Below are 26,824 nucleotides of genomic sequence, written 5' to 3'. Positions count from 1 at the left end.
TAGCCAATCCTGACGGTGCGTACAAACATATATGCAATAAATGCAAAAACAAATAAATACATAAATACAATTAAATACAATTATATTAAGTACAAGATTTTTTAACGGTGTTGCCTAGTGCAAAGGTAGTGTTCAGTTCTCGTATGGCCCTGGGGTAAAAACTGTTCTTAAGTCTGTTTGTTCGGGATTTGATCGACCTGAAACGTCGACCAGAGGGCAGATGAACAAACAGACGGTGGCCGGGGTGGGATGGATCTTTTATTATTTTGCCTGCTCTACTGAGGCAGCGTAGTCTGAACAGGTGCTCCAGGGAGGGCAGTGAGCAGCCGATGATCTTCTGGGCCGTCGTGATGACCCTCTGAAGGGCCTTCCTGTCCTTTTCTGAGCAGCTGGCATACCATGTGGTTATACAGTATGCCAGCACACTCTCGATGGAGCAGCGATAGAAGGACAACCTGCAGGTTGGTTTTCCTGAGGATCCTCAGGAAGTGGAGTCTCTGCTGTGCCTTCTTTACTGTGGTGATGGTGTTGGTAGACCAGGTAAGATCCTCTGCGATGTGCGTACCCAGGAACCTGAAAGCTGGTACCCTTTCCACACAGACCCCATTGATGTAGAGTGGGTCGTAATCTCCACTGGTTTTTCTAAAGTCAATTATAAGTTCCTTTGTTTTGGAGGAGTTCAGGACCAGATTGTTCACTGAACACCATGCTGCCAGCCTTTGGATTTCATCCCTATAGGCTGTCTCATCTCCTTCTGAGATGAGTCCAACCACAGTCGTGTCATCCGCGAACTTGATGATGGTGTTGGTGGGATGGGTGGGGGCGCAGTCGTGAGTGTAGAGGGAGTAAAGGATGGGGCTCAACACACAGCCCTGTGGTGAGCCGGTGCTCAGTGTAATGGTGGAGGAGAGGTGAGGGCCTATTTTGACGGTCTGGGGGCGGTTGGTCAGGAAGTCCTTGATCCATTGGCAGATGGTTTGGGAAAATCCAAGGTCGGAAAGTTTGGTGACCAGTCTGCTCGGGATGACCGTGTTAAAGGCAGAGCTGAAGTCGAGGAAGAGCATCCTCACATAGCTCCCCTGGTGTTCAAGGTGGGTCAGTGCAGTGTGAAGAGCAGTGTCGATGGCATCCCCTGTAGACCTATTTGCTCTGTAGGCAAACTGGTGTGGGTCGAAGGTGGGTGGGAGGCTGGCTTTGATGTGCTGCAGGACCAGTCTCTCGAAGCACTTTGTGATGACCGGTGTGAGTGCTACCGGACGGTAGTCGTTAAGACCGCTGATGACAGACTTTTTCGGCAGTGGGATGATTGTGGCGGACTTCAGGCAGGGAGGGATGGTGGATTTTAAAAGGGACAGGTTGAAGATTTTTGTGAAGACCTCAGATAATTGGTCTGCACATTCCCTCAGCACTCTGCCCGTCACAGAAGAGAACACAGAAGAGAAGACTAGATGATGTTGTAGACTGAAGATTGATTTTTGATCGATCGTTCACCTTGTTGTGAAGAGACTTGTGTGCCCCCATGATTCCAAGAGCGATGCCGTCAGAAGCACTAGCTTCTGGTAGGGCCACCCATGGCTGTATGGACGAGGATGAGGGTCCAGACTAAGAACAAACCAACCTACAAGACCTCAACGGCGGACCAGGCGGACAAAGTTATCTTGAACTCAACGGCTGTGAAGGCAGATGAAGGCTGCAACAAATCTATCAGCTCCAATCGTCTTGGTTCCCTAGCCATTGGAATTAGTTGATTGATTTGTGAAGGACCGTGTGCTTCTTGGAGTACAACATCAAGTACACGTTAAACAAACACATGCACAGGCGTCTTTGTTCTGTGTGCTGATGTACAATACGTTGTTGCCACGAATAAATGCATCTCCATATTTGTATTTGTTCTTAAGCTGACCGTTTACATATTCTTCTGTCTGTTCCAGTGCTATGTTCATATATCCATCCAAACAACGTAAAACGCCTTGGTAATCCACACCCAAGTTCAGTTTAACCCCCACTAGCCTCACCATGATTTGTTTTAGAAAATCGCTGGGCGTTTATTTTCGCAGGCTCATTTTGCGTCCTTCAGCCTATGCACGGTCCACTGATGGCTTGATTCGAACGCGGCCCGGACGGTCCCAAACCCCCTGCACCCGGAATCTGGAGGCTGCGCAGCAACCCGCCCCCCGGCCCAGGTGGTCGCCATTGGTGGAGCGGGAGCACGTGGCCGCTGGCTGGGCGAGGTCACTTGGGGCGCGGGGCGATGACATCACCTTGTCCCGTATTTGGGAGTGAGGAAGTTGGCAACCCTAAGCATCTTTCAGGAACACAGGCTCTTGATGCTACACAACACTGATGTCAGCTATGAACATCTATGGATTGCCTTTGATTGCACTATGGACTATGGTTTATTTTTGCACTAGTATTGCATTAAAATACTCAACTCATATTTTGATATGGTGGTGGCTTGAAGAGTCTTTTATATAGGCCAGTGCGGGGGAGTAGTGGGATCACATACAGGCAGATGAGATCAGTTTATCTTGGCATCATGCTCAGCACAAACATTGTGGGCTGATGGGCCCATTCCTGTGCTGTACTGTTCTATGTCTGTCTTGTAGTTCTTAGTAAAATGAACAATTAACACAATCTCTGCAAATGGAGATGTTTGGACATGTTGCGTAGGAAGGAACTGCCGATGCTGGTTTAAAATCAAACGCCGACACAAAATGCTGGAGTAACTCAGTGGGACAGGCAGCGTCTCTGGAGAGAAGGCATGGGTGATGTTTCGGGTTGAGACCCTTCTTCAAACTGATTGTTTGGACATGTTATTTTGCACAGAGGATGGTGTGGGGGCCTGGAACGCATTGCCTGGAGAGGTGGTGGAGGCACATACCGTAGTGTCGTTTCAGAGGCGTTTACAGGGACACAGGAAGTGCAGGGAATAGAGGCAGATGGATCATGTACAGGCTGATAAGATTAGTTTAACTTGGCATGATGTTCAGCACAATCATTGTGGTTCCTGTGTTGCACTGTTATTGTTCTTATTAATGCATTGGATTTGTTTTGTTTACATATTATCTGTGTCTATTGCGTTTACAGGCCTGTCATGCTGCTGCAAGTAAGAACATTGCTCCATTGTAATGTTCTTACTTGCAGCAGCATGACAGGCCTGTAAACGCAATAGACACAGATAATATGTAAACAAAACAAATCCAATGCATTAATAAGAACAATAACAGTGCAACACATATGACAATGAAACACTCTTGAGATGCAAACTTTTGGGAGAACGCGAGGCTGGGGGGGGGGGGTTAGTTTTGTCAATGTTTGTCACACATTTGTTTCAGTTTGTGTAACTATATAGCGTGCCTGTTGATTGCTACACTTGTAACACATGGCAAGGGTGGCGAGAGGGCGACACGTTATGCGAGGTTGGAGCATTAATGCGGCAGTGTTTGTGTACAGAGCGTTGAGCGCTCTGGATGGTTTGGGAATTGGCTGACACCACCTCACCGCCATTCCGTTGCAACCCACGCTGTGGCTTTGAGAGGAGATATCTGCTGCTGCGTTGTTTTTTTGAGCGCTGTGTTTGATGCAGGGAGGGGTTTGCAGCTGGGCAGGGTAGATTATGGGGACGTGAGATATGACGGGGCTTGGCTTGGCTTGGAGTTGACACTGTTCATTTCCTGAAACTTTCTTTTTTTCCGCTCTTTCCTCCAATTGGGACAGACGGGTGTTTGCACTCGATTTACACTCGAGTCCAACCAGTTGCAATCCGTGCACTCTGACTTTATTGGTGCCCGCTGACAGATCGATAGGGGGGGAAAAACAAAGCTGGGGTGGATTAAAAAAACAGAATTGCCCCTTTAAAACTAATCTCTCTCTCTCTCTCTCTCACGCACAAACACTCAATGTGCATTTGTTTTCTTTTTGGAGAGTCTCTTGATTGGGAACTGCGATCCTCACGTGTGCAGGACGAGGAGATATTAATAAACATTGAGTCGGCGTGGAGTTGTTGTTTGGAGCTGCCCCTCCCGTGTGTGCATTGGTTTGGGGGGTGATTTAGTGCATCGGATGGTCGCTGCAGCCCGGCAGAGAAGGGGGGAGGTTTCAAAGCACAGGAGGACTTTCGGAAGGGGAGGCGACTTAAAGGAAGCTAGCTGCCTTCTTCCTCGCATTGCATCGCATCGCATCCAGCGGTGAAGGAGCGCCGAGGTGTTGTGTTGCTGCGCCGCTGAGCTGTCAACAAGGGAAGGCTCTGGCAGGTTGTGGGCTCCCCGTCTCTGCACCGCCAGCCTCAGTCAGACCACACATGGGAAGCACGACCGTGGACACGGGCAAGAAGAAAGGGGGGATGAAGAGGAACAAGCGGCGCATGTTGCGCCTCAATATCCCGGTAAGGTGATGGTGGTGGGCGAGGAGGGAGGGAGACAGACCCAACCAACCAACCACCCACCTACCTACCCAACCAACCACCCCACCAACCAACCACCCAACCAACCATCCACCCACCCAACCAACCAACCACCCACCCACACACACACCCACCCCACCAACCAACCACCCATCCAACCCACCCACACACCCACCCCACCAACCAACCACCCATCCCACCCACCCAACCAACCACCCAACCCAACCCAACCAACCACCCACCCAACCATCCACCCACCCGTTGCGAGCCTGCGGTTAGCCTTCTCAAGCCAGTAGTAAAAGCAGAGGGCTCGCCGGGCGCTCAATAAGGGGTTGTTGGTGCAAAATGCTACACGGGGGAGGGAAGGAAAGGTCTAAGAGGACACCCCACCCCCTCCCCAAAAACACACACACACACCAGCTGAACCCACAGGGCCAATTAAACACCAGGGCAAATTGCTGCACGTCGGGAGACCAGACCCCGTCTATTAAAGAAAACCCATAAATCAAACCCATCAAATCTGTGCGTGAAACAGACTTAAAGGAACGACACTGGGAGGTTTCGGATTGAGATGCTCCTACTCTGATCTTTTTGACTGGAGATTTGGGTAGGGAGAGAGTGAAGTAGCGAAAAACAATTGCAACATTGGAACGAAGTGACTTGTATTGGAATTCAGTAGGTGGCGTTTGAGAGTGAAATCGGAGAAACTGGATGGTTTTCATATTTTTTTTTAATACAGATTTAAAAATGCAGCCGTAATTCCTACGGAGTTTGTTTGTTTTTTGTTTTTTGTTTAATAATTTTGCCTTTGAATGCAATGCCCTTGCGGAGGGAGAGGCAGTGACCGGCTGAGTCATGTGCGAACCTTGGTGGTATGTGGGAGGGGGAGGAACAAATCCATCCGAGTTCTTAACTTTCATACCAGGTATTTAAATCAAATGCCATTCCAGGGGAAGAAGCAAGCATTAACATCCGCGGGAAACGGGGAATTGAATATCGTGGCCTTTTTTTATTCATGTGTTGGAGGATGCAAATCGTGTGGAAAGTGGGGAGCTGAAAATTAGATGGACAATACGTACAAACAAGGTGGGAAGACAATGATAGACACAAAGTGCTGGAGTAACCCATAAGTTCATAAGGTATTAGGGCATTCGGCCCATCAAGTCTACTCCTCCATTCAATCATGCCTGATCAATCTTTCCCTCTCAATCCCATTCTCCTGCCTTTCCCCATTATCGCTGACACCCATACTAATCAAGAATCTATCAATCTCAACCTTAAAATATCCATTGACTTGGCCTCCACAGCCATCTGTGGCAATGAATTCCACAGATTCACCACCCACTGACTAAAGAAATTCTTCCTCGTCTCCTTTCTAGAGGTACGTCCTTTAATTCAGAGGCTATGAATTAAAGCCTCTCGGAGACTTTCCCACTAGTGGAAACATCCTCTCCACATCCACTCTATCCAGGTCTTTCTCTATTCAGCAAATTTCACTAACAGCGGGTCGGGCAGCATCTCCTGAGAACAAGGATTGGTGACATTTCGGGTCGGGAGCCTTCTTCAGACTGTCTGACCCGCTGTGTTACTTTGGCACTTTGTGTCTATCTTACCTGGAAACAATGAACTGGTTTACAGAAAAAAAGGCACAAAGAGCTGGAGTAATTTAGCGGGTCGGGCAGCATCCCTAAAGAAGGGCCTTGACATGAATTGTCACCGATCCATGCTCTCCAGGGATGTTGCCTGACCCGCTGAGTTACTCCAGCACTTTGTGCCTTTTAAAAAAAAATGTACAATACATTGTGCCATTATTCCCCTCCTCTAGTGTGTTGCCCCTCACACTGGAGAAGGTATAATTCTATTTGCTTAAAAGTTTGGCACTTCGTCGGAGTATCATCTTTCATCTGGGCAACAGTGATGCAGCGGGTAGATCTGATGCCTCGCGGTGTCCAGAGATCCTGTTTCTATTCTGACCTCGGGTGTTGTCTGTACGAAGTGTGCACTTTCTCACTGTGACTGCATGGCTTTCCTCGGGATGCCCCACTTTCCAAAGATGGGTGTGTGTATGTTAATTGCCCAAGTGTGTAGGGAGTGGGTGAGAAAGTGGAGCAATATAGAACAGTGAGTCCCGTTACCTTCCACATACCAAAGATGTGCAGGATGGTAGGTTAATTGACTTCAGCAACTTGTCCCTAGTGTGTAGGATAAAACTAGTGTATGGGTGATCAGTTGGTGTTGGGCTGAGGGACCTGTTTTGGTGTGGGCTGAGGGGCCTGTTTTTCCAAGCTGTATCTCTAAAACTAAAAGAAAAAGTGTAGATGGGTGATCAGTGATCAGCGTGGAGCAGTGGACCAAAGGGCCTGTCTCTTAACTACAAAATACTCTGTGAGGGATATGTCTGAGACATTGGTCATCTTTACTGTGTGTAATAGTGGTGGCTCCTAAGCAGTGACCTTGTCCCATTGGGACTTTGCAGCAGCGGCATTAAGCTTTGGTGCATCCCTCACCAGGTAGTCCTGAGGATGTGCAAGACTGCAGCACTCTGAGGTGTAGGAAAGGAACCGCAGATCCTGGTTTCGACCGAAAATAGACAAAAAGCTGGAGTAACTCAGCGGGTCAGGCAGCGTCTCTGGAGAAAAGGAATAGGTGATGTTTCGGGTCGAGACCCTTCTTCAGACTCTGAGGTGGGCGATTCTTAGCTGTGGCAGCCCGGAGGGTGGCTTTGAGAACTGGTGATCTTCCAGCAGCAAATTGGCATTTGTCTCAAAAAAGAGACAGAGTGCTGAAGTAACTCAGCGGGATGGGCAGCATCTCAAGAAAAAAACATTGATGGGTGACCTTTCGGGTCGGTTCGTCTCGGGGTGTATTCGTAGAACATTCATCACAGGAACAGGCCCTTCAGCCCGCCATGTCCGTGTTGAATGTGATGCCAAAATAAACTAATCTCCCCCTGACTGCACACAATCCATATTCTCCCCCATTCCCTGCATTTTCAACACAGGTGCAGGCCCTTCGGCTCAGCACATCTGTATTGAACATGATGCCAAAGTAAACTAATTCCCTTTGCCTGCACATGCTTCAAATTCCTCCATTCATATGTCTACCGATAAGTCTCTGAAATGCTGTTGTATCTGCTTCCAAAGTTGCATTGTTATTCTGCACTCCATAGGGAGAGTGGCAATACAGCTGGACCGTGACAAATGCCGTCCCATCCTTATTCAGAGAGCAGATCATAACTTTATTTAGTATCTTCTTAATTTATGAATTGACGGAAGTGTAACAAAGGTTGAAGTTCTGGGAGTGGAGAGTGTTTAATTGTCATATGTACTGACAATGGAACCATTTGTCTGAGAGGCAGTGTAGTACTGTTAACTCTGTGTGACTGGCTACTCACTGTCTGATTCATTGTTGATATATTTTCTCTATTTTCTCTGTTTTAAAATGGCATTGAGTATGTTGCTTTAAAAGAGATATATCTCGATTCACGTAAGGTTATTGTTACTGGCATGTTGTCGCCAAATTAAAATTGCTCCATGTGTGAAGTGATAGAAACACGTATGATGCTCTTTTAAGGTCCGTGTATAACTGCACTCAAGTAAGGCAGGATTATCATAGAACATAGAGCGGTGCCACACAAGAACAGGCCCTTTGGTCCACAATGTCCGTGCTGAACATGATGCCAAGTTTAAAAACTAATTTCCGCTGCTTTCACGTGATCTATATCCGTCGATTCCCTGCAAATCCACCTGCCTATCCAAAAGCCTCTTAAATGCCACAATTGTATCTGCTTCTACCACCGGCTGTGTGTTCCAAGCACCCATCACTGTGCTTTTATTTAAAGTCCCTCGCTCATCTTCATGTAAACTTTGCCTCTGTCAACTTAAAGCATCTCGTCTATGACATTTCAGTTGGAGTCTGAATTTTTTATCTGTCAGATTCTTTCAACAATGTTTATTGTTAATTACTGCCACCTGGATTGTAAAGTGTTCATTTCTGGAGTGGAGAATCACAGAACAATATAGAAGCAGAGGGGTGGCCATTCAGTCTTTCTAGCCTGCTCCATTAGTCAGTACTATCATGGCAGATCCGTTAATCCAGATGTTATCTATTCCCATGATATTGTAAGCCAAAATCTTCAAGTTTTTCCTCAGTTCAAATTAGAAAATGCGGGAAAAACTCAGCCGGTCAGGCGGCATCTGTGGAAAGAGAATGTTTCAGATGGACGATCATTCGTCAGAGAATTGGGAAGATGTCACGTATGTTAGAGCATGCATGATTTTGCCTTGAATGTCACCAACCATGCATGATTTTGCCCTGAATGTCTTGGACCAGACATGATTTTGCCTTGAACGGCATGCCGCAGGTGTGATTTTTTTTTTTCCTTCACATTTCTCTCTCCTTTTCACTCTTGCCCCACATGTTTAGCTCATGGTTTCATTTTACTGCTTCACGTATTGATTGCTGCGATTTGAAGGCATTTCTCTTTGGCTGGAGTGCTCTGAGATAGCCTGAAAATTAGAGATGACTGTCATCAACACTTTTTTTTCACTTGTTTATGGGCTAGAAACAAACAAAAAATATTCCTGGGCCAGATGCCACTTGTGTCCTGAGGCTGGAGGGGGTGGAGGAAATCTACAGGGTACAGACTAGTAATCACATATTTGTTCGGTCTGGTAATTGAGATTAGAAACTGACAATATAATTCCAGTGTTTAAAGCATGATAAATTAAATCTGGTTAACTATAACTACATCAATTATTCAATGGTTCTTCACTGTCACATGTACTGAGATTTGGTGAAGTTCATTTTTTGCATGCAGTTCAGTATTACTATACATAAATACAATCCCAGATTAAGTACAATGTTTAGATTAGTTTAGAGATACAGCATGGAAACAGGCCCTTCGGCCCACCGAGTCTGTTCTGACCACAATCACCCGTACGCCAATTCTATCCCACACATTAAAGACAATTTACAGAAGCCAATTTTAACCTACAAACCTGCATGACTTTGGAATGTGGAAGGAAACTGGAACATCCGAAGAAAACTCATGGTCACATGGAGAATGTACAAACTCAGACAGCGCCCGTAGTCAGGATCGAACCCGGGTCTTTGGCGCTGTATGGCAGAGCTCCACCACTGTGCCGCCCGCCCAAAGTGTATAGAAATAGCCCACTGAGGCCATATACCAGAGTAACCAGGTTTTTAGTGCCATTTTCAAAGTCAAGCTGCAGCTGGCCTTAAAGGCCCATTGCAGCCGTCACCTCGAAGTAACAGAATGTAATAAAACTAATGCTATGAAGGATGTTATGTGGGATTCTGAGCACTAATGACTTGGTAAGGAATGTGAATCACAGAATCTTTTAAATTGACAAATCTTTCACTATTGGGTATGTTATAAAACTACAGGAAAATGGCCCTTTGGCCCAACTCGCCCATGCCGACCAAGATGTCCATTTATGCCCGTCCCATTTGCCAGTATCCCTCTTCCAGAAATCCAAATATACAAAGATTCATTGAAAATAGAAACAATGCAAATATAAAGCCGAGCGTGGAACTCGGTGGTGAGAAATTGGATTAAAAGTGAATCAGACTGGAGCAGTGACTGAGGGGGCTGAATGCCAACCATGTTTGGAGTAGATACAGAAACTGAACAGTGTGCCAGTATACCAGTTGGTACTTGACCTGTGAAATTATGAAGTCTGAAAACAATCTTCATATATTTGGGCTCCGCATCAAATATTCCATTTGTTCCATTCCATTGGAAAATAATCCAGGACTGACGTAGTCTCATACTATCCTAATGTTAACTGAGACACAAGGAACTGCAGAGGCTGGAATCTTGAGAAAAACACAAAGTTGTGGAGGAATTCAGCGGGTCGGTGGAGGAATTTCCTTAGCTGGGGGGTGGTGAATCTGTGGGATTCACTGCCACTGATGAGGCGGAGGCCAAGTCACTGGGCTTTTTTAAAGGCAGGGATTGATAGCTTGGGTGCCAGCGGTTACGAGGAAAAGGCAGGAGAATGGGGTTGTTAGAGGAAAAATAGATCAGCCATGATCAAATGGTGAAGCAGATTCGATAGGCCAAATGACCTAATTCTGCTCCCATGTCTTATGATCGCTGGAGGGAATGGATGGGCAGAGTCTGAAGAAGGACGTCACTTATCCATTCATTCCACAGATGCTACCTGATCTGCTGAGTTACTTCGGCACGTTGTTTTATCCGTATTCTAATTCTTAATTATAATTCTGGTGACAACTTATTTCATTATCTAACTATAACATCGCAACAAAACGGAGAGGTAGCATGAATGATGTGGTTAATATTTTGCTTGTACATCTGATCGCTAAATGTTTCCGAAAATAATATTAACTAGTGAATGTTGTAAAAGTAGGTTCTGGGATGATGAGGGGTATAATTGATACTGTATAAAGACTGCATTACACTGGAATTGTACTTCAATGAACACAGTGGGTGGTGGGTATATGGAATGAGCTGGAAGAGAAGGTATTTATTTCACAAAATGCTGGAGTAACTCAGCAGGTCAGGCAGCATCTCAGGAGAGAAGGAATGGGTGACGTTTCGGGTCGAGACCCTTCTTCAGACTGAATAGAAGGTAGTTGAGGTAGGTACTATGGCAACATTTAAAATACATTTAGACTGGTACATGGATAGGAAAAGTTACGAGGGATATGGGCCAAACATGGAAAGACGGGACTAATGTAGATGGGGCATCTTGGTCGGCATGGGAAACTTGAACCAAGGTGTCTGATTTCATGCTCTCTGACTCTATGACTAATGAAAAGGAGCACATACATATTTTGATGTGGTGCCAAACATGAAGAAATCATTGTGAGGATTTAAAAGGTCAGTGTTTATCTGGCACTGGGCATATTTGTCACATATTCAATAGTCAAGTTGAATATATTGTAGATAATTTCTGTATACAGGTAGTTTTGTATCCACTTTTAATCTCTATAGGCACAAGAAACTGCAGAAGCAGGGTTACAAAATTAGACACAACGTGCTGGAGTAACTCAGCAGCCCGGGCAACATCTCTGGAGAACATGGATAGATGTTGTTTTATTCTGAGGAAGGGTTCCGACTCTAAACATCAGCCATCTACGTTCTCCAGAGATGCTGCCTGACCCACTAAGTTACTCCATCCGTATTTTTTAATATAAAGACACATGCACACACGCGTGTGTATGTGTGTTTTCTGTATATATATATATGTGTGTGTGTGCGTAAATACACGGATGTACGCACATATATCTGTGTGTATATGAATAATTCTCCAAACAAGTCCTGATGATACTTATTGATCCTAATAGCTGTCTTGGGCACTGTCTCTCGGAATCTCAATCCATTTTGTGACAAGATAAGTGCTATCACTATGAATGCCTCGTATAAAGATACCAGTATGCTTTATTTACTGAGTGTATTTCCAAGAAATACATTAGTTTCCACTAAGGTTGTTGGACTTAAAGTAAAAGTAGTGAGTTATTTCCCTGTTGTGAAACACCATAATTTTTTTCTTTATTCATTTGCACATCATGGAGGCTGCTGGCAATGAATCTTCACATCGTTAACTGTCCCTTGATCTGAGTGATTTGCAAGACCCTGTCAGCAGAGAGTATGAAGGGTCAAGCACATTGCTGGAGTTAGAACAAGGCTCAAGTGCAATGACCTGCCTTAATGGCATGAGTAAACCAGCTTTGTCCTTATGACAATCTGATACTAGAAATTTAATTTTATCCTTTTCATTAAATAAATTTAACTTTCCTCACTGCGATGGTGAGACTTGAACTTGTCTTTCTGGATCAATTGTTTTATTTTACACATCCATTTCTGTCACTCTTTACTAGGCCTGCCTTTGTTGGAGTTGCAACAAAGTCAGAGGCCTTCCATGTATTACATGACATCTGCCGTTTATCGGCTGATTCAATTTTCCACATCATGGTTGCCGAACCCACTTCTACTAACTTTGTAAATTTGAATGGTCTGGACGTCTCCCTATTCATGTTCTTCTGAGATGCTGCGTGACCCGCTGAGTTACTCCAACACTATGTCTTTTGCTTTAATTACTAAAGATGGAAGCCACGCTCTCCTTTGTCAAGAATGAATTTTTAAATTCTGGTCCTTTTGTCCGGGCAAATTCTTTCATGGCTTGTGTCAATCTCTGTCACCTTGCTTCACAAATACTGGATTTCCCCCACTCAACTCTCTGGCTCTCAATCCCTCATGTTTTAACGCATGGTTCAAAACATGGTCACTAAGTTGAAGTGATAGAATAGGGGTGGTCACAGTGACATAGGAGTGGCCACAGTGACGTAGCTGTGGAGTTACTGCCTTACAGCGCCAGAGCCCCGGATTTGATCCTGAATACAGGTGCTGTCTGTATGGAGTTTGCATGTTCTCCCTGTGACTGCACGGATTTTCTCCGGGTGCTCCTGTTTCCTCCCACACTCCAAAAATGCGCAAGTTTACAGGTTAATTGGCGTCGGTGATACTGTCCCTATTGTGTAGGATAGAGTTGGTGTATGGGCTGATCATTAGTCGGTGTGGACTTGGTGGGCCAGAGGGCCTGTTTCCATGCTGTAAGTCAGAAACGGTGTAGGTGTTTTGTTTAAGTTAAACAGTACATTTTGTTTAACGTCAGATTAAAAACAAACCTTTGTAGCAATGAACCTACGGGGATGAGATATTGCCCGGGGTCATGTTCATCCATCCAACTGTTACCCACTCTTGGCATTGTGCCTTGGGAAGAGACAGCAAAGTGTGACTGCTTTCCCTAGCTGCATTGATAAATGGGATGAGTCATCCAGCCACTTCAAAATCTTTTCAGCAGTGCTAGAAAATTGCATTGCAATGAAAAAGCCAATTGCATTGGTTCTTGGTTCTTGGTCCTCCAAAATATTCCAAATGGAATTTAAACTGGAGGTGGCGGAGTATGGACTTAAGCAAGAAGGACTTCTTGGAGAAGAAGAGCTGCCTTAAATTTAGTTGCGTCTGGTTGAGTAACTATAGTAGGGTGAAGACTATTCCATGCTTTAATTGTGCGAGGGAAGAATTAATTGCTATACACATCTGCCTTGGTAGCTGGTATCTCAAATTGAATCGAATGCCCTCGTCTCCTGATAGGGTTTGGGTTTGGTGTAGATGTGGTAATCTATGTCGAGCTGACCATTTAACATTTTGTAAAAACAGGTCAAACGTTGGGCTTTACGTCTGTCTAGGAGAGTTCCAACCCAATGAATTTAGAAGTTCGGTAACACTCGCTTCTGTCTCATAGGTATTTGTAACAAAACGAGCTGCCTGTCTTTGGACACGTTCGATGGAAGAAATGTTTTTAATTGTGTATGGCTCCCATGCTGCATTGTCATTCAATGGACACTTGCTCCACACAATTGTGATGCTTCTGCATCCAAGGTCATTCCATGCTTTTAGTTTAGTTTAGATATGCAGCGCGGAAACAGGCCCTTCGGCCCACCGAGCCCGTGCCGACCAGCGATTCCGCACACTAACACTGTCGTGCACCCTAAGGACAATTATCAATTTTACCAAGCCAATTAACCTGCACACCTGTACGTCTGGATTGTGGGAGGAAACTGGAGCTCCTGGAGAAAGCCCACGCAGGTCACAGAGAGAACGTACAAAGTCCAGACAGACAGCACCCTTAGTCAGGATCGAACCTTGTGTCACCTGTGCTTTTCATATCATATATCATATCATATCATATCATATCATATATCTACAGCCAGAAACAGGCCTTTTCGGCCCTCCAAGTCCGTGCCGCCCAGTGATCCCCGTACATTAACACTATCCTACACCCACTAGGGACAATTTTTACATTTACCCAGTCAATTAACCTACATACCTGTACGTCTTTGGAGTGTGGGAGGAAACCGAAGATCTCGGAGAAAACCCACGCAGGTCACGGGGAGAACGTACAAACTCCTTACAGTGCAGCACCCGTAGTCAGGATCGAACCTGTGTCTCCGGCGCTGCATTCGCTGTAAAGCAGCAACTCTACCGCTGCAGCAAAGTTCTGAAGAAGGGTCTCGACCCGAAACGTCACCCATTCCTTCTCTCCAGCATTTTGTGTCCACCTTTTCTACAGCAACCTATGCGATCTGCTTGTAAATGAACCATCTAAGTTTATCCATTTGTTTTATTCACCTTCTCTTCCGATTCCTCTGATACTGCCTGGCTCTAATCTCCTATAGCCCCACAACCCACTGAGATGTGGAAGCAAGGAACTGCAGGTGCTGGCTTACAACAAAAAAGGACACACACTGCTGGAGTAACTCAGCAGGTCAGGCAGCATCTTTGGAGAATATTGATAGATGACATTTCGGGTACTTTTGTCGCACACCTGTTGTTTCATCTCTGGCCTTTGTCTACCATCTGCCTATCACCACACCTCTATTAACCGCTACCTGTCAGGCTTTGTGCTGGTCTTCCTCTCTTCCAGCTTTCACTCCCTCCACACTCAGTCTGAAGGGCCCCAACCTGCAATGTCACCGATCCATGCCTGCCCACTGAGTTACTCCAGCACCTTGTACCCCTCAGTTAAAGATCAATTTTTCATCCATTAACTTGCTTCTTAGAAGCTGTTGCTTAACAAAGCCATTGCTCTTGTGATTTTTGACTTTAGAATACAGTGTGGATATAGTACTACTGAGTCCGTGCTGACCACCCCGTACACTAGCACTATCCTACACACTAAGGACAGTTTACAATTTTAATTGAAGCCAATTAACCTTCAAACCTGTACATCTTTGGAATGTGGGCGGAAACCAGAGATCCCGGGGAAAACCCACAGGTTCAAGGGGAGAACATGCGAACTCCGTACAGACAGCACCCGTAGTCAGGATCAAACCCGGGTCCCTGGCTCTGTATGGTATCGGCTGTACTGCTGTGCCGCTCCTGTGACTAGCCTCTTCCTCCATTATTATCAGCGGATTCAAATTCCAGGGCGTTAACCTGCATTGAGCCCCAGCACATAGATGTAATCATGAAGAAGGTGTGCCAGCACCTTTATTTTCTTTAAACTTTTTAAAAGGTTGATGTGTCGCCAAATACTCTTGGGAACTTCAACAGATGTTACTCTGGAAAGTTTCCTGACTGGTTGGATCATGGCCAGGTTTGGCAATTCCAATGTGCAGGAGCACACATCATCTTGGCATCATAGTTGGCAAAGACACGGTGGGCACAGGGGCTGTTCCTGTACTGTACTGTACTGTTCCATGCTCTGACTTCCCATCTACAGTTGCCATGAATGTTTTGGGACGCTATAGTAATCTTTTCTACTTTGTCATTGTGATCATCCATTTAGGTGAAGGAATTGACAGGGTCTGAGAGTAGATCTAATAGTTCATTGAAGCATCATTCTGCATTGAAATTATTCTTATCTTTGAATCTTTTTTAGTCTTGGGAAGGAATGTCCAAGAAATCTTGGGAGGTTGTTGGAAGGAGGTGATCAGCCGTATTGTAGGTAACTGATTGACCTTGACTTGCCAAGATCAGTCAAGCTGACATGTCAAATAACTTTTATTATAAGTGTTTCATTCACCGCTAAGTTTAAAAAAAAATTAAGTTCTTAGAAGTACTTCCAAGTACTTTATTAAGAAAAATGGACATGTTATTGTGAGAAGGACAAAAGAATGGAAGTTAGTAGGATTCTTAACACTTGTGGAGATGGTAAAATGCATTCATTAATTTCTCGCCTTTTTACTTGTAAATTGGGACAATGGCCCAGAAGGCTCTTAGTAATATTTGTGATCTTAGATCTCCTTATAACTCTGGTCAGCAATCTTCAGCTGGTAACCAAGTGCAGATTTACTACAGGAGTTGAAGTACAGAATAACTTGATTAATTATTGATAATTACCTTCGGTAATAAAATCAGATACTGCCAGAAAAGTGGAGTCGCAGAAGACTGCAGGAATTTAGAGCAACAGACAATCTGCCGGAGGAACTTGGTGCATTGAGCAGCACCTGTGGATGGAAATGCTGTCAATGTATTGGGTTGGGACACGTCATCTGGCCTCGAGGGGTTGAGGGGAAATGGCCAGTGTAAAGTGGTAGTGGCTGGTGCAAGAGCTGGTTAGCAATTAGGTGGATCCAGGTGATTTCTCGAAAGAAATGGAGGGCATCAAGGGCTTCCTGATGGGGAATGGAAGTGTTTAGGAACTGAGCATCTAATGGTGAAGATGAGGTGGGAGTGATGGGTGCCAGGAGGTTGGGGGTGGGTGTGGGTTAGTTGTTGGGTGCGGGGAAATCTGAAAGTTGTTCAAGTGTTGGCGAGCATGCAACATGTCCCTTATGCAGGTGGGGAGGGACTGGACAAGAGAGAACATGATCTACTGTGTCCATTGTTCAAGATGTGAATACATCGGCGAGACCAAACGTAGACAGGGCGATCATTTCGCGAGCATTCCTTTGCTCAGTCCGCCTGAACCTACCTGATCTCCCAGTTGCTAAACACTTTAATTCTCTTTTCCATTCCTACACAGACCTTTCTGTCCTATGTCTCCTCCATTGTCAGGGTGAGGGTACATGCAAAATGGAGGAACAGCATCTCACATTTCGCTTGGGCAGCTAACAGCCCAGTGGTATGAATATTAATTTTGCTAACTTTAAGTAACCTCGGCATTCTCCCTGTATCCCTCCCCATCCCAAGTCACACTAGCTTCTCGTTTTCACCCAACAAACAGCTAACAATGGCCTGTTTCCTTTATCATTGTTACTTTTTGCATATCTTTCAATCATTGCTCTTCATCTCTCTACATCATCGTCTGTATCGCTCATTTCCCTTATCCCTAACCAGTCTGAAGAAGGGTCTCGGCCTGAAACGTCACCCATTCCTTTTCTCCAGAGATGCTGCCTGACCCGCTGAGTTACTCCAGCTTTTTGTGTCTATCTTTGGTTTAAACCAGCATCTGCAGTTCCTTCCTGCACAAGATAGAGTTGAGTTATGAGGAGATCAGTGGGGCCAGACCTGGCTGAAACAATGGGCCAACCTGCTTCAAGAGTGTTTAATTGTCGCATGCACCGATACGATGCAACAATGGAATTCTACGTGCAGCAGTACAACAGGTCTGTAACCACAGTACCCTCGAGATAACATAATAAACAAGCAAAAAAAACAGTTCAATAAATTAAATCTTGGGAGGAGATAGAAATGGGCAGTGTGGGGTTGGGGACTGTGGAGGAAAGTTCTCCGGAAGTGATGAGAACTGTGATGATATGAGAGATGGTGGCCTGATGATTGTTGCTGGGGCCATGGTCTAGAGCAGGGGCCTCCAAACCTTTCAGCATGAGGGCCACATATATTTGCCACATCCTTGCAGGCCGTAGGAAAAAATCAAGAAGTGTGAGTTTTATAAATTTAATGAACTCAAAAAAGTTTAGACTAGGTTACGTTCGATTAGCTTAGGAAAGGTTAAACTAGGTTAGGTTAAATTAGGTTAGTTTACATTAGGTTTATATGGCAACAAATGAATAATATTACATTTTTTAAAAGAGCTTGAAATATTGGAATATATATATACCAATTATACAATTATTGGTAATTATACAATTATTTATAAAACAGAAAAAATACAGTGACCACCACAGAGAGAGAGGGAGGGGTAGAGTGGGGGGGTGGGGGGAAGAGAGTGGGGGCGAGGAGGGGAGAGAGTGGGGGAGGAAAGAGTCGGGGTAGAGGGGGCAGCGGGTGAGAGTGGGAGCGCGGGGAGGGGGAGGGTGGTCACTTGCAGGGGCTGCTCCCTCCCTCTCTCTCTCTCTCTCAACAAGAGCCAGCGAGTTCTGCGCCGCTGCTCCACTCTCTTCCCCGGTCCCGTCTCCCTCTAACGCAGCAAAATGAGAACAAACACAAGTGTGGTTGTTGTTCAACAACAGTTGTTGCCCAGCATCCCTGGGTGAGCGGCGGCGGCGAGGAGGAGGGAAATTACACTTGTGTTTGTTCGTATTTCGCTGCGTTCGAGGGAGACGGGGCCGGGGAAGAGAGTGGAGGAGCGGCGCAGATCTCGCAGGCGCTGGGAGAGAGGGGGGGTGCAGCACCCGCTGACGCCCTCCCCGCGCTCCCGCTCTCACCCACTGCTCCCTCTACCCCGACTCTTCCCCCCCACCCCCCCTTCTCTCTCTCTCTCCCCCCAGGTTGAGCAGCGGCAGCGAGGAGGGAAGTTTCGAGGGGGCGCTGCGATCTCTCGCCTTGTCCCGGCTCTGGGTCGGTGGCGATCCGCTCTCCGGTGAACCTTCGCCGGCAGCTTCTGCCTCCAGTCCCCGCTGTCTAAGAGCTTGCTGCGGGCCGGATAAAATCTCGTGGCGGGCCAGATGTGGCCCGTGGGCCATAGTTTGGAGATCCCTGGTGTGGAGGATACGTATGAGGATTAGCCTGGATTCACTAATTGCTTGCCAGCTCTTGCCCCACCTCTACTTTTTATAACTTGTTATTTCCTCCTCCCCCCCCCCCCTCCCACTTTCAACATCGACTGTCCATTTCCCTCCACAGATGCCGCTTGACATTTTTGTCAGAAGGTGCTGAAGCTCTTCATAAAATAGGCAGTTGGATGATAAAGAGCTGCACTTTTGGGAGCCTCTGGGAAACCTGAACTAGAGAGAGAGAGAGGGGCTATGTCAATAGTCAAGGGTGATTTATAATAAGATATGCTCTTCAGAGGCAGCATGAAGTGAACAGGTGATGTTTTGTTGGGACCCTTCAGACTGAAACGCCTTCTATCTATCGATCTCCACAGATGTTCTCCGAAACCACTCAGTTCCTCCAGCAGATTGCCAGACAAACCCCAAACAAGCCAGGCAGCATTTCTGGAAAAAAAATCAGTTAACTTTTCAGATTATTAACGGCCTGTCATCAGAACTGTTCTGATGGATACTCATAATGTTCTCTCTCTTTTCCCCTCCCTGTGTACACTGCTTTGCTTTTTGGTTATAGAACCTGTGCCCACACAAATAGTTCAAGGCACACTAATCAAGCAGAAAAAACACACCTTTAAATAAAACACATTTTATTTCATGGAGAGTTCTGAATGTGGCGGTGACCTTTTCGGTTTATAAAGGATTGTTTGGTTGCCACTTAATGGATCATTGCAATATGCCAGGTCAATGTGACTTACTAACTTGAGGTCCCCAGTGCATCTCTTTCAAAATAAATTTACCAGCAGTGGAGCTGCCTGCATTTGGTAATCTATTGTGTATTTGCCTAAAGAATAGTAGATAGAACATTACTGCAGGTACTGGATACATGGATAGGAAAGATTTAGAAATGATGTGGGCCAAACGCAGGCAGGTGGGACTAGCGTAGATGGGACATCTTGGTTGGCACGGGCAAGGTGGGCCGAAGGGCCTGTCCCCAATGCAGGAAGGAGGAAAAAAGCCTGTTCAAAGTGAAAAACAAGTTTATGGTGATGGAAAGGAGCAACAACATTTTAGTTTTAGAGAAACGGGCCCTTCGGCACACCGAGCCCACGCTGATCAGGGATCCCGGTACACTAGCACTATCCTACACACTAGGGACCATTTACAATCTTTACTGAAGCCAATTAACCTGCAAACCTGCTCGTCTTTGGAGTGTGGGAGGAAACCGGAGCACCCAGAGAAAACCGATGGGGATTTTCGTACAATTCCGTACAGACAGCACTGAAACGTCATTCTATCTATGTTCTCCAGAGATACTGCCTGACCTGCTGAGTTACTTCAGCACTTTGTATCCCTTATTGTAAACCAGCATCTGCAGTTCCTTGTTTCTGCTTCTAGAGTTGGATATCTCTTGGCTAAAATACTTATTAGTCAACTAAAACTGATTTAACTGTTCATTATCTTGTTGCTTGCTGTTCATGGGATCCTATTGTGCATAAATTAGTTGTCTCTGTTTCTACATATTAATTGTAACTACCTTATTGGTTGCAAAACATTGGTTGACTTGTGGTTGTGAGTGGCCCCTTAATAGTCTTTTCTTTTCACGAGGAAATGTTGCACAGAGCTCGTGCATAATAACAATCAAAGGACATGCTGTTTGAATTTTCTATTGATTGACATCCACCGTCATGGTTGGGTTAGTGAACACATCCATTAAGTGGCAACTCTACTGCTGCGCCAACATCCCAAAGCTGTTTTAGTTTTGTTTAGGGATACAGTGCGGAAACAGGGCCTTTGGCCCATGAGTCCGCGCCGACCACCGATACCCATACACTAACACTATGCTGCACACTACGGACAATTTTTACCCAAGTCACTTAACCTACAAACCTGCACGTCTTTGGAGTGTGGGAGGCAAGGCATAATGCAGGAATGTGATTGAATGCTCTTTATTTGCCTAAAGGTCTGAAGCTCCAACGGCACCATGTTGGACAAAGCAGCCTGTTTCACTGGCACTCCATATATCACCCCTGAAATGTATATTCTTTACTGCACTGCTGAATGGAGACTGCAAAGTCAATTGCTATTGTTCAGCCATTCTACATTTGTAGCAGCTTCCAAACCAGAGACCTCTACCGCCAAGAAAGATGAGGGCAGGTCTCCACTACCTGCTTCCCCACCCCTCCATGTTGCAAACTATTTTGTCACTGTATTGTGATCTATAGACAATAGACAATAGGTGCAGGAGGAGGCCATTCGGCTCTTCAAGCCAGCACCGCCATTCAATGTGATCATGGCTGATCATTCTCAATCAGTACCCTGTTCCTGCCTTCTCCCCATACCCCCTGACTCTGCTATCCTTAAGAGCTCTATCTAGCTCTCTCTTGAATGCATTCAGAGAATTGGCCTCCACTGCCTTCTGAGGCAGAGAATTCCACAGATTACAACTCTCTGACTGAAAATGTTTTTCCTCATCTCCATTCTAAATGGCCTATCCCTTATTCTTAAACTGTGGCCCTTGGTTCTGGACTCCCCCAACATTGGGAACATGTTTCCTGCCTCTAACGTGTCCAACCCCTTGATAATCTTATGTTTCGATAAGATCCCCTCTCATCCGTCTAAATTCCAGTGTATACAAGCTTAGTCGCTCCAGTCTTTCAACATATGACAGTCCCGCCATTCCGGGAATTAGCCGTTGGGGCCAAATCTTGGACTCCTTGCTCAGCAGTACCACAATAGTATCTGTGGCAACAGAACAGAGGCACAGCTGGTAGAGCTGCTGCCTCACAGCACCCGAGACACTGGTTTGATTGGGTGCTGTCTGTGTGGAGTTTGCATGTTCTCCCTGTGACTGCGTGGGTTTCCTGCGTGGATTTGTGGGGTAATTGGCCTTTCCAAATTCCCCTTAGAGTGTAGAAAGTGAATGCGATAGTGGGGCATTACGGAACTAGTATGAATGGGAGATTGACTGTCAGCATGCACTTGATGGGCCAAAGTGCCTGTTTCCATGCTGTATCTTTCAATCAATCAAACTGCATTAATTCAAGAAGGTGCTCATCACTAACTTCTCAAAGGCATTTAGGGATGGACAATAAATGCTGGCCTTGCTGATGATGCCAACATACCTAAAAATGAATTAAGATGAAACATTGTTTATGTAAGCCAATGTAAGAATTTGGGTGGCAAGTGGCGCAGCTGGTAGAGTTGCTGCCTTACTGCACCAGGGACACAAATTTGATGCTGACCTCGAGTTCTCTCTGTACGGAGTTTGTACGTTCTCCTTGTGACTGTGTGGGGTTCCTCTGGGTGCTCCTCCCACATCCCAAAGATGTGCAGGTTTGTAGGTTAATTGATCTCCGTAAAATTGCTCTGTAAAAAAAAAAGGGGTGTCTAATAAAAGTACGTCTCCTAATTTTGGTCTCCTAATCTGAGGAAAGACATTCTAGCCTTAGATGGAGTACAGAGAAGGTTCACCAGATTGATCCCTGGGATGGCAGGACTTTCATATGAAGAAAGACTGGATAGACTCGGCTTATACTCGCTGGAATTTAGAAGACTGAGGGGGGATCTTATTGAAATATATAAAATTCTTAAGGGGTTGAAGAGGCTAGATGCAGGAAGATTGTTCCCGATGTTGGGGGAGTCCAGAACAAGGGGTCACAGCTTAAGGATAAGGGGGAAGTCTTTTAGGACCGAGATGAGAAAACATTTCTTCACATAGAGAGTGGTGAGTCTGTGGAATTCTCTGCCACAGAAGGTAGTTGAGGCCAGTTCATTGGCTATATTTAAGAGGGAGTTAGATATGGCCCTTGTGGCTAAAGGGATCAGGGGGTATGGAGAGAAGGCAGGTACGGGATACTGAGCTGGATGATCAGCCATGATCATATTGAATGGCGGTGCAGGCTCAAAGGGCCGAACGACCTACTCCTGCACCTATTTTCTATGTTTTTATGTTTACGTGAGGGAGTGTGGAAGTTTTATTCTGTGCATTGAATCACCGATCCCACTCCTCCCTCTTTCCCCTTGTCGTGGGTGGTGGAGACACGCCTACCTGCGGCCCCCTGGATATGGCATTTCATGTATCAATATAAATAAATATATATATGTATATATATATATATATATATATATATATGTGTATCTATCTCGCACTCAATATGGAGCCAGGACAGAAGTGCTTTGAAGGGGCGCGCTGCCCCCCCCCCTCACTTTCAACGCGCTCCCGATTGGGGAATGGGGAGGCAACGGCAACGGCAGCAGCAAATTGCTGATTTAGAGATACAGCGTAAAAACAGGACCTTTGGCTCACCGAGTCCACGCCGACCAACGATCACCCAAACACTCTGTATGGAGTTTGTACGTTCTCCTTGTGACTGTGTGGGGTTCCTCTGGGTGCTTCTCCCACATCCCAAAGATGTGCAGCTTTGTAGGTTCATTGTTCTCTGTAAAATTGCTCCTACCTGAGGTAACATAGAACTAGTGTACGGCTGATCGTTGGTCGGCGCGGACTCGGTGGGCTGCAGGACCTGTTTCCACTCTGAGTCTCGAAACAAAACAAAAGATTATATCTGAGACCTTGTCAGCATAGGCAACGTGCATCACTTCGCTCTGTGTCATTATGCTTTTAGATTTGTTAAATATGATACAAGAAATCAATAAATTTAGCTATTTTAGTTGCTGTGCTCTTGTCAATTCAATGATAGCTGATCGTTCAAGCCATGAAATCTATGGTACTGTTGAAATGGAATACTAGGTATCTTATGTTGATGGAAAAAGCAGTCATCTGAGGCAAGTAGTTATTGCCAAATCATCAGACACTACTCCAGTATTTGGAGACATGGCTAAGTGGATAACAGAATGTCTATGGACACAATGTGATGACAAAGGCAATTAATTGAAAGAGACTTGTGGGACTAAGTATGTTGTTAAAATGTCATGGACCAACGAATAATTAATCTGGAAATAAAGCAAATTGAAATGCAGGTCTTGATAGTCTTGGATTGGAACCTGAACGGGTGAAAATTAATCTCAGCTGTACAAAGCACACCTTTAACTCTCCCTGAAGTGCCCTGAATAGTTCTGGACACCACACCTTTGGAAGGGTATCTTTACACTGGAAAGCCATTTTGGTTAGAAGCTTTCAGAATCTTGAGAGAAACTGAGTTTTTGTTGTTTGAAAGGTGACATAAAGTTGCATCTCTCTGCAATCAGGAATTGATGCTGGATTAAATTCTCATTTTAAATCTGAGATTGACACAAGTCAAGGCTGCAAAGCTGACAAATAAGCTAGTTACCGATCATCGGAGGCCTCAACAAATAACGGTACAGGCTGCTGGACTAAAAAGCTGCCTCTTCTTCCAAAATTCAGATTTATTGCGACTAAAAAAGCGTATTCAGACTTTGATTTTTCTTTTGCATATTAATTATGTAGGATTCCAAGCACCTGACTATGCATCATCAGAATACCCGTTGTCATGGCACCCACCTACAAGACAGAGGAATAAATGTTTAAGCTTTCTTCGCGTGAGTATTTAGATGGCGACTTGTCACATCAGAATATATGCTGAGTGCTTCCCCTGATGGACTGCAGGCTACGACTACCTTGGTTGGCTGAATGCAGAGCTCCGGGCTCAGTGTCCAAAGATAGGACAATGGCCAAAATGTGGAGGGGTAGGAAGGAGCTGCTGCGCTGTGAGGCAGCAACTCTACCGCTGCACCACCATGGCTGCCGCAAAGAATAAAACATTTGACTAAAACATATAACATTCGAGTAAGCACTCTCGACTTGAGTGTGGCAAGTTTTTCCTTTCCAAGAGTCCAATACATTTGATGTGTTTACTTCCCACGCTAACATATCTGGAGACCGGCCGGTTTCTCGGTGCCATGACTTCCAGCGGATTATCAGATCTGCCTCAGCTTGGCACTGTTTTTTAGTTACTTATGGCACGTGTCAAGGTTAGCATTTTTATTACATCTTGAATCGCCTCATGATCTGAGTGCGTTGTTAGTCCAATAGCAGTCTCTCTGAAGGCCACTTTGAGAAGACAGAAGTAGCCCACGTCTGCAACAGCCACATCTGGAAGTTCGCTGGTCTAGAATGGGATCTCATCATACATAACTCATCCCAACTGGAGTACATTTCCCCAACGTCAGTCCGCCTGGACCTACCTGATCTCCCGGTTGCTAAACACTTTAATTCTCCTTCCCATTCCCACATTAACCCTTCTGTCCTAGGCCTCCTCCATTGTCAGAGTGAGGCTAAACGCAAATTGGAGGAACAGCATCTCATGTTTCGCTTTGGGTAATCTTATAACCTAGTGGTATGAACATTGATTTCTCTAACTTCAAGTAACCCCTGCATTTCCTCTCTGTCCATCCCATCCCCACCCAAGTCACACCAGCTTTTCATTATCACTTGGCCAACTGCTAAGAATGCCCTGTTTCCTTTATCATTGTTACTTTTTTGCCTATCTTTCATTCATTTGTTCTATATCTCTCTTCATCATTGTTTATATCTCTTGTTTCCCTTTCCTGTGACTTTCAGTCTGAAGAAGGGTCTCAACCCGAAACGTCACCCATTCCTTCTCTACAGAGATGCTACCTGACCCGCTGAGTTACTCCAGCATTTTGTGTCTATCATCGGTTTAAACCAGCATCTGCAGTTCCTTCCTACACATATATGTCAATGGTTGCAGGTCATTAGGGGAACGGCACTATCGGGCATCCCGAGAGTCTTGGACAGCCAAGGATGGGAGAAATGGGAATGAGAATGGAAATCGCTGTCTGCACTGTCAAACTGTTGAAGAAAAATGCTCAAATATGCGTGGGAGCCTCTAAAACAACACTGAGCCAGCACCCATGAGGAGCGATGCAGTCACAGTTTGCAGATCCTGATAGTGGGGTCAGTGTTGGTGCTGAGTGGATTGATCAGCTTTGAGGGGGCAGAGAGATCAAATGGACTGCCTGTCAGGCTCCAAATCCCCTCTATTCCCAAGCTGAGATGCTGCATTCAGGCTGCGCTGCAATGCCTGAGGCCGCTGCTGTGACAAGAGGCAACAACTTTGGTCTCCATGCTGCCCGATGATGGGCCGTCCAGTTTTAAAAATCATGGCAAGGCCAGCTCTCGGTGTTGCATTGTACTGTACCCACCAGTGGAAAGGAGGATGGTTTCGTTTTTTAGTTTAGTTTGGAGATACAGAGCGGAAACAAGCCCTTCGGCCCACCGGGTCTGCATCGACCTGCAATCACCCCATATGCTAACACGATCCTATACACACTGGGGACAATTTACAATTTTATCCAAGCCAATTAGCCTACAAACCTGTATATCTTTGGAGTGTGGGAGGAAAACGGAGCAGCTGGAGAAAACCCACACAGGCCACGGAGAGAATGTACAAACTCTGTACAGACAGCACCTGTAGTCGGGATTGAACCCAGGTGTCTGGCGCTGGAAGGCAGCAACTCTACCACTGTGCCACCGGCAACCGTTGATGGACACCAGAAGAAGATTATGATTATTATGGCTAGAGACATCATAGCACAAAAATTTGATCTTGTTACCTGAGGATATTCATGCATTTAAGATTTGGCAAGGCCACATCTAAAGCCTTGCGTTGTGCTGTACCCATCAGTAGAAAGGAAGCTGGTGGATGGACACCAGAAGAAGATAATGATTATTCATTTTACTCATGGATGAACACGATAATCCATTGTTAACCAATGTGGCTGACCTTTCCTTTGGATAATAGTTTAACTTAGTGTATCATTGTCACATGTACCGAGGTACAGTAAAAAGCTTTTTGTCACATCCTCTCCAGTTAGCGAAAAGATTGTACATGATTACAATCCAGCCATTCACAGTGTACAGATGCAGGATGAAGGGAATAATGTTTAGAAAAAGATAGTCCGACTAAGGTACGATCAAATGGGGTAGTGAGGTAGATGGGTGGTCAGGACCGCTCTCTAGCTGGAGAGGATGGTCCAGTTGCTTGATAACAGCTGGGAAGAAACTGTACCTGAATCTGGGGGTGTGCG

At 45.5% G+C, this 26,824-nt stretch overlaps 1 protein-coding gene across 7 annotated transcripts in view; it reads left to right on the top strand.

Moving 5' to 3' along the window:
- LOC144607619 (5'-AMP-activated protein kinase subunit gamma-2) overlaps nucleotides 1-26,824 on the top strand; it is a 340,164-nt gene that overhangs the window by 32,024 nt on the left and 281,316 nt on the right. Inside the window, exon 1 of one of the 7 annotated variants that reach the window (XM_078424574.1) lies at nucleotides 3,839-4,384. The exons of 3 other annotated variants lie outside the window; for them this stretch is intronic. In XM_078424574.1, the coding sequence (XP_078280700.1) occupies nucleotides 4,301-4,384 (84 nt within the window). In that variant the 5' untranslated portion in view covers nucleotides 3,839-4,300. Of the gene's footprint in view, nucleotides 1-3,838; nucleotides 4,385-24,225; nucleotides 24,314-26,824 lie in introns of those variants that run through there. 3 more of the 7 variants (XM_078424567.1, XM_078424603.1, XM_078424619.1) reach the window with 3 other exon arrangements.

This window comes from Rhinoraja longicauda, chromosome 2, assembly GCF_053455715.1.
Source record: "Rhinoraja longicauda isolate Sanriku21f chromosome 2, sRhiLon1.1, whole genome shotgun sequence".
Classification (NCBI taxonomy): Eukaryota; Metazoa; Chordata; class Chondrichthyes; order Rajiformes; family Arhynchobatidae; genus Rhinoraja; species Rhinoraja longicauda.
The sequence above is the reverse complement of the archived record's forward strand: the minus strand, read 5'-3'. Positions and strand labels throughout refer to the sequence as shown.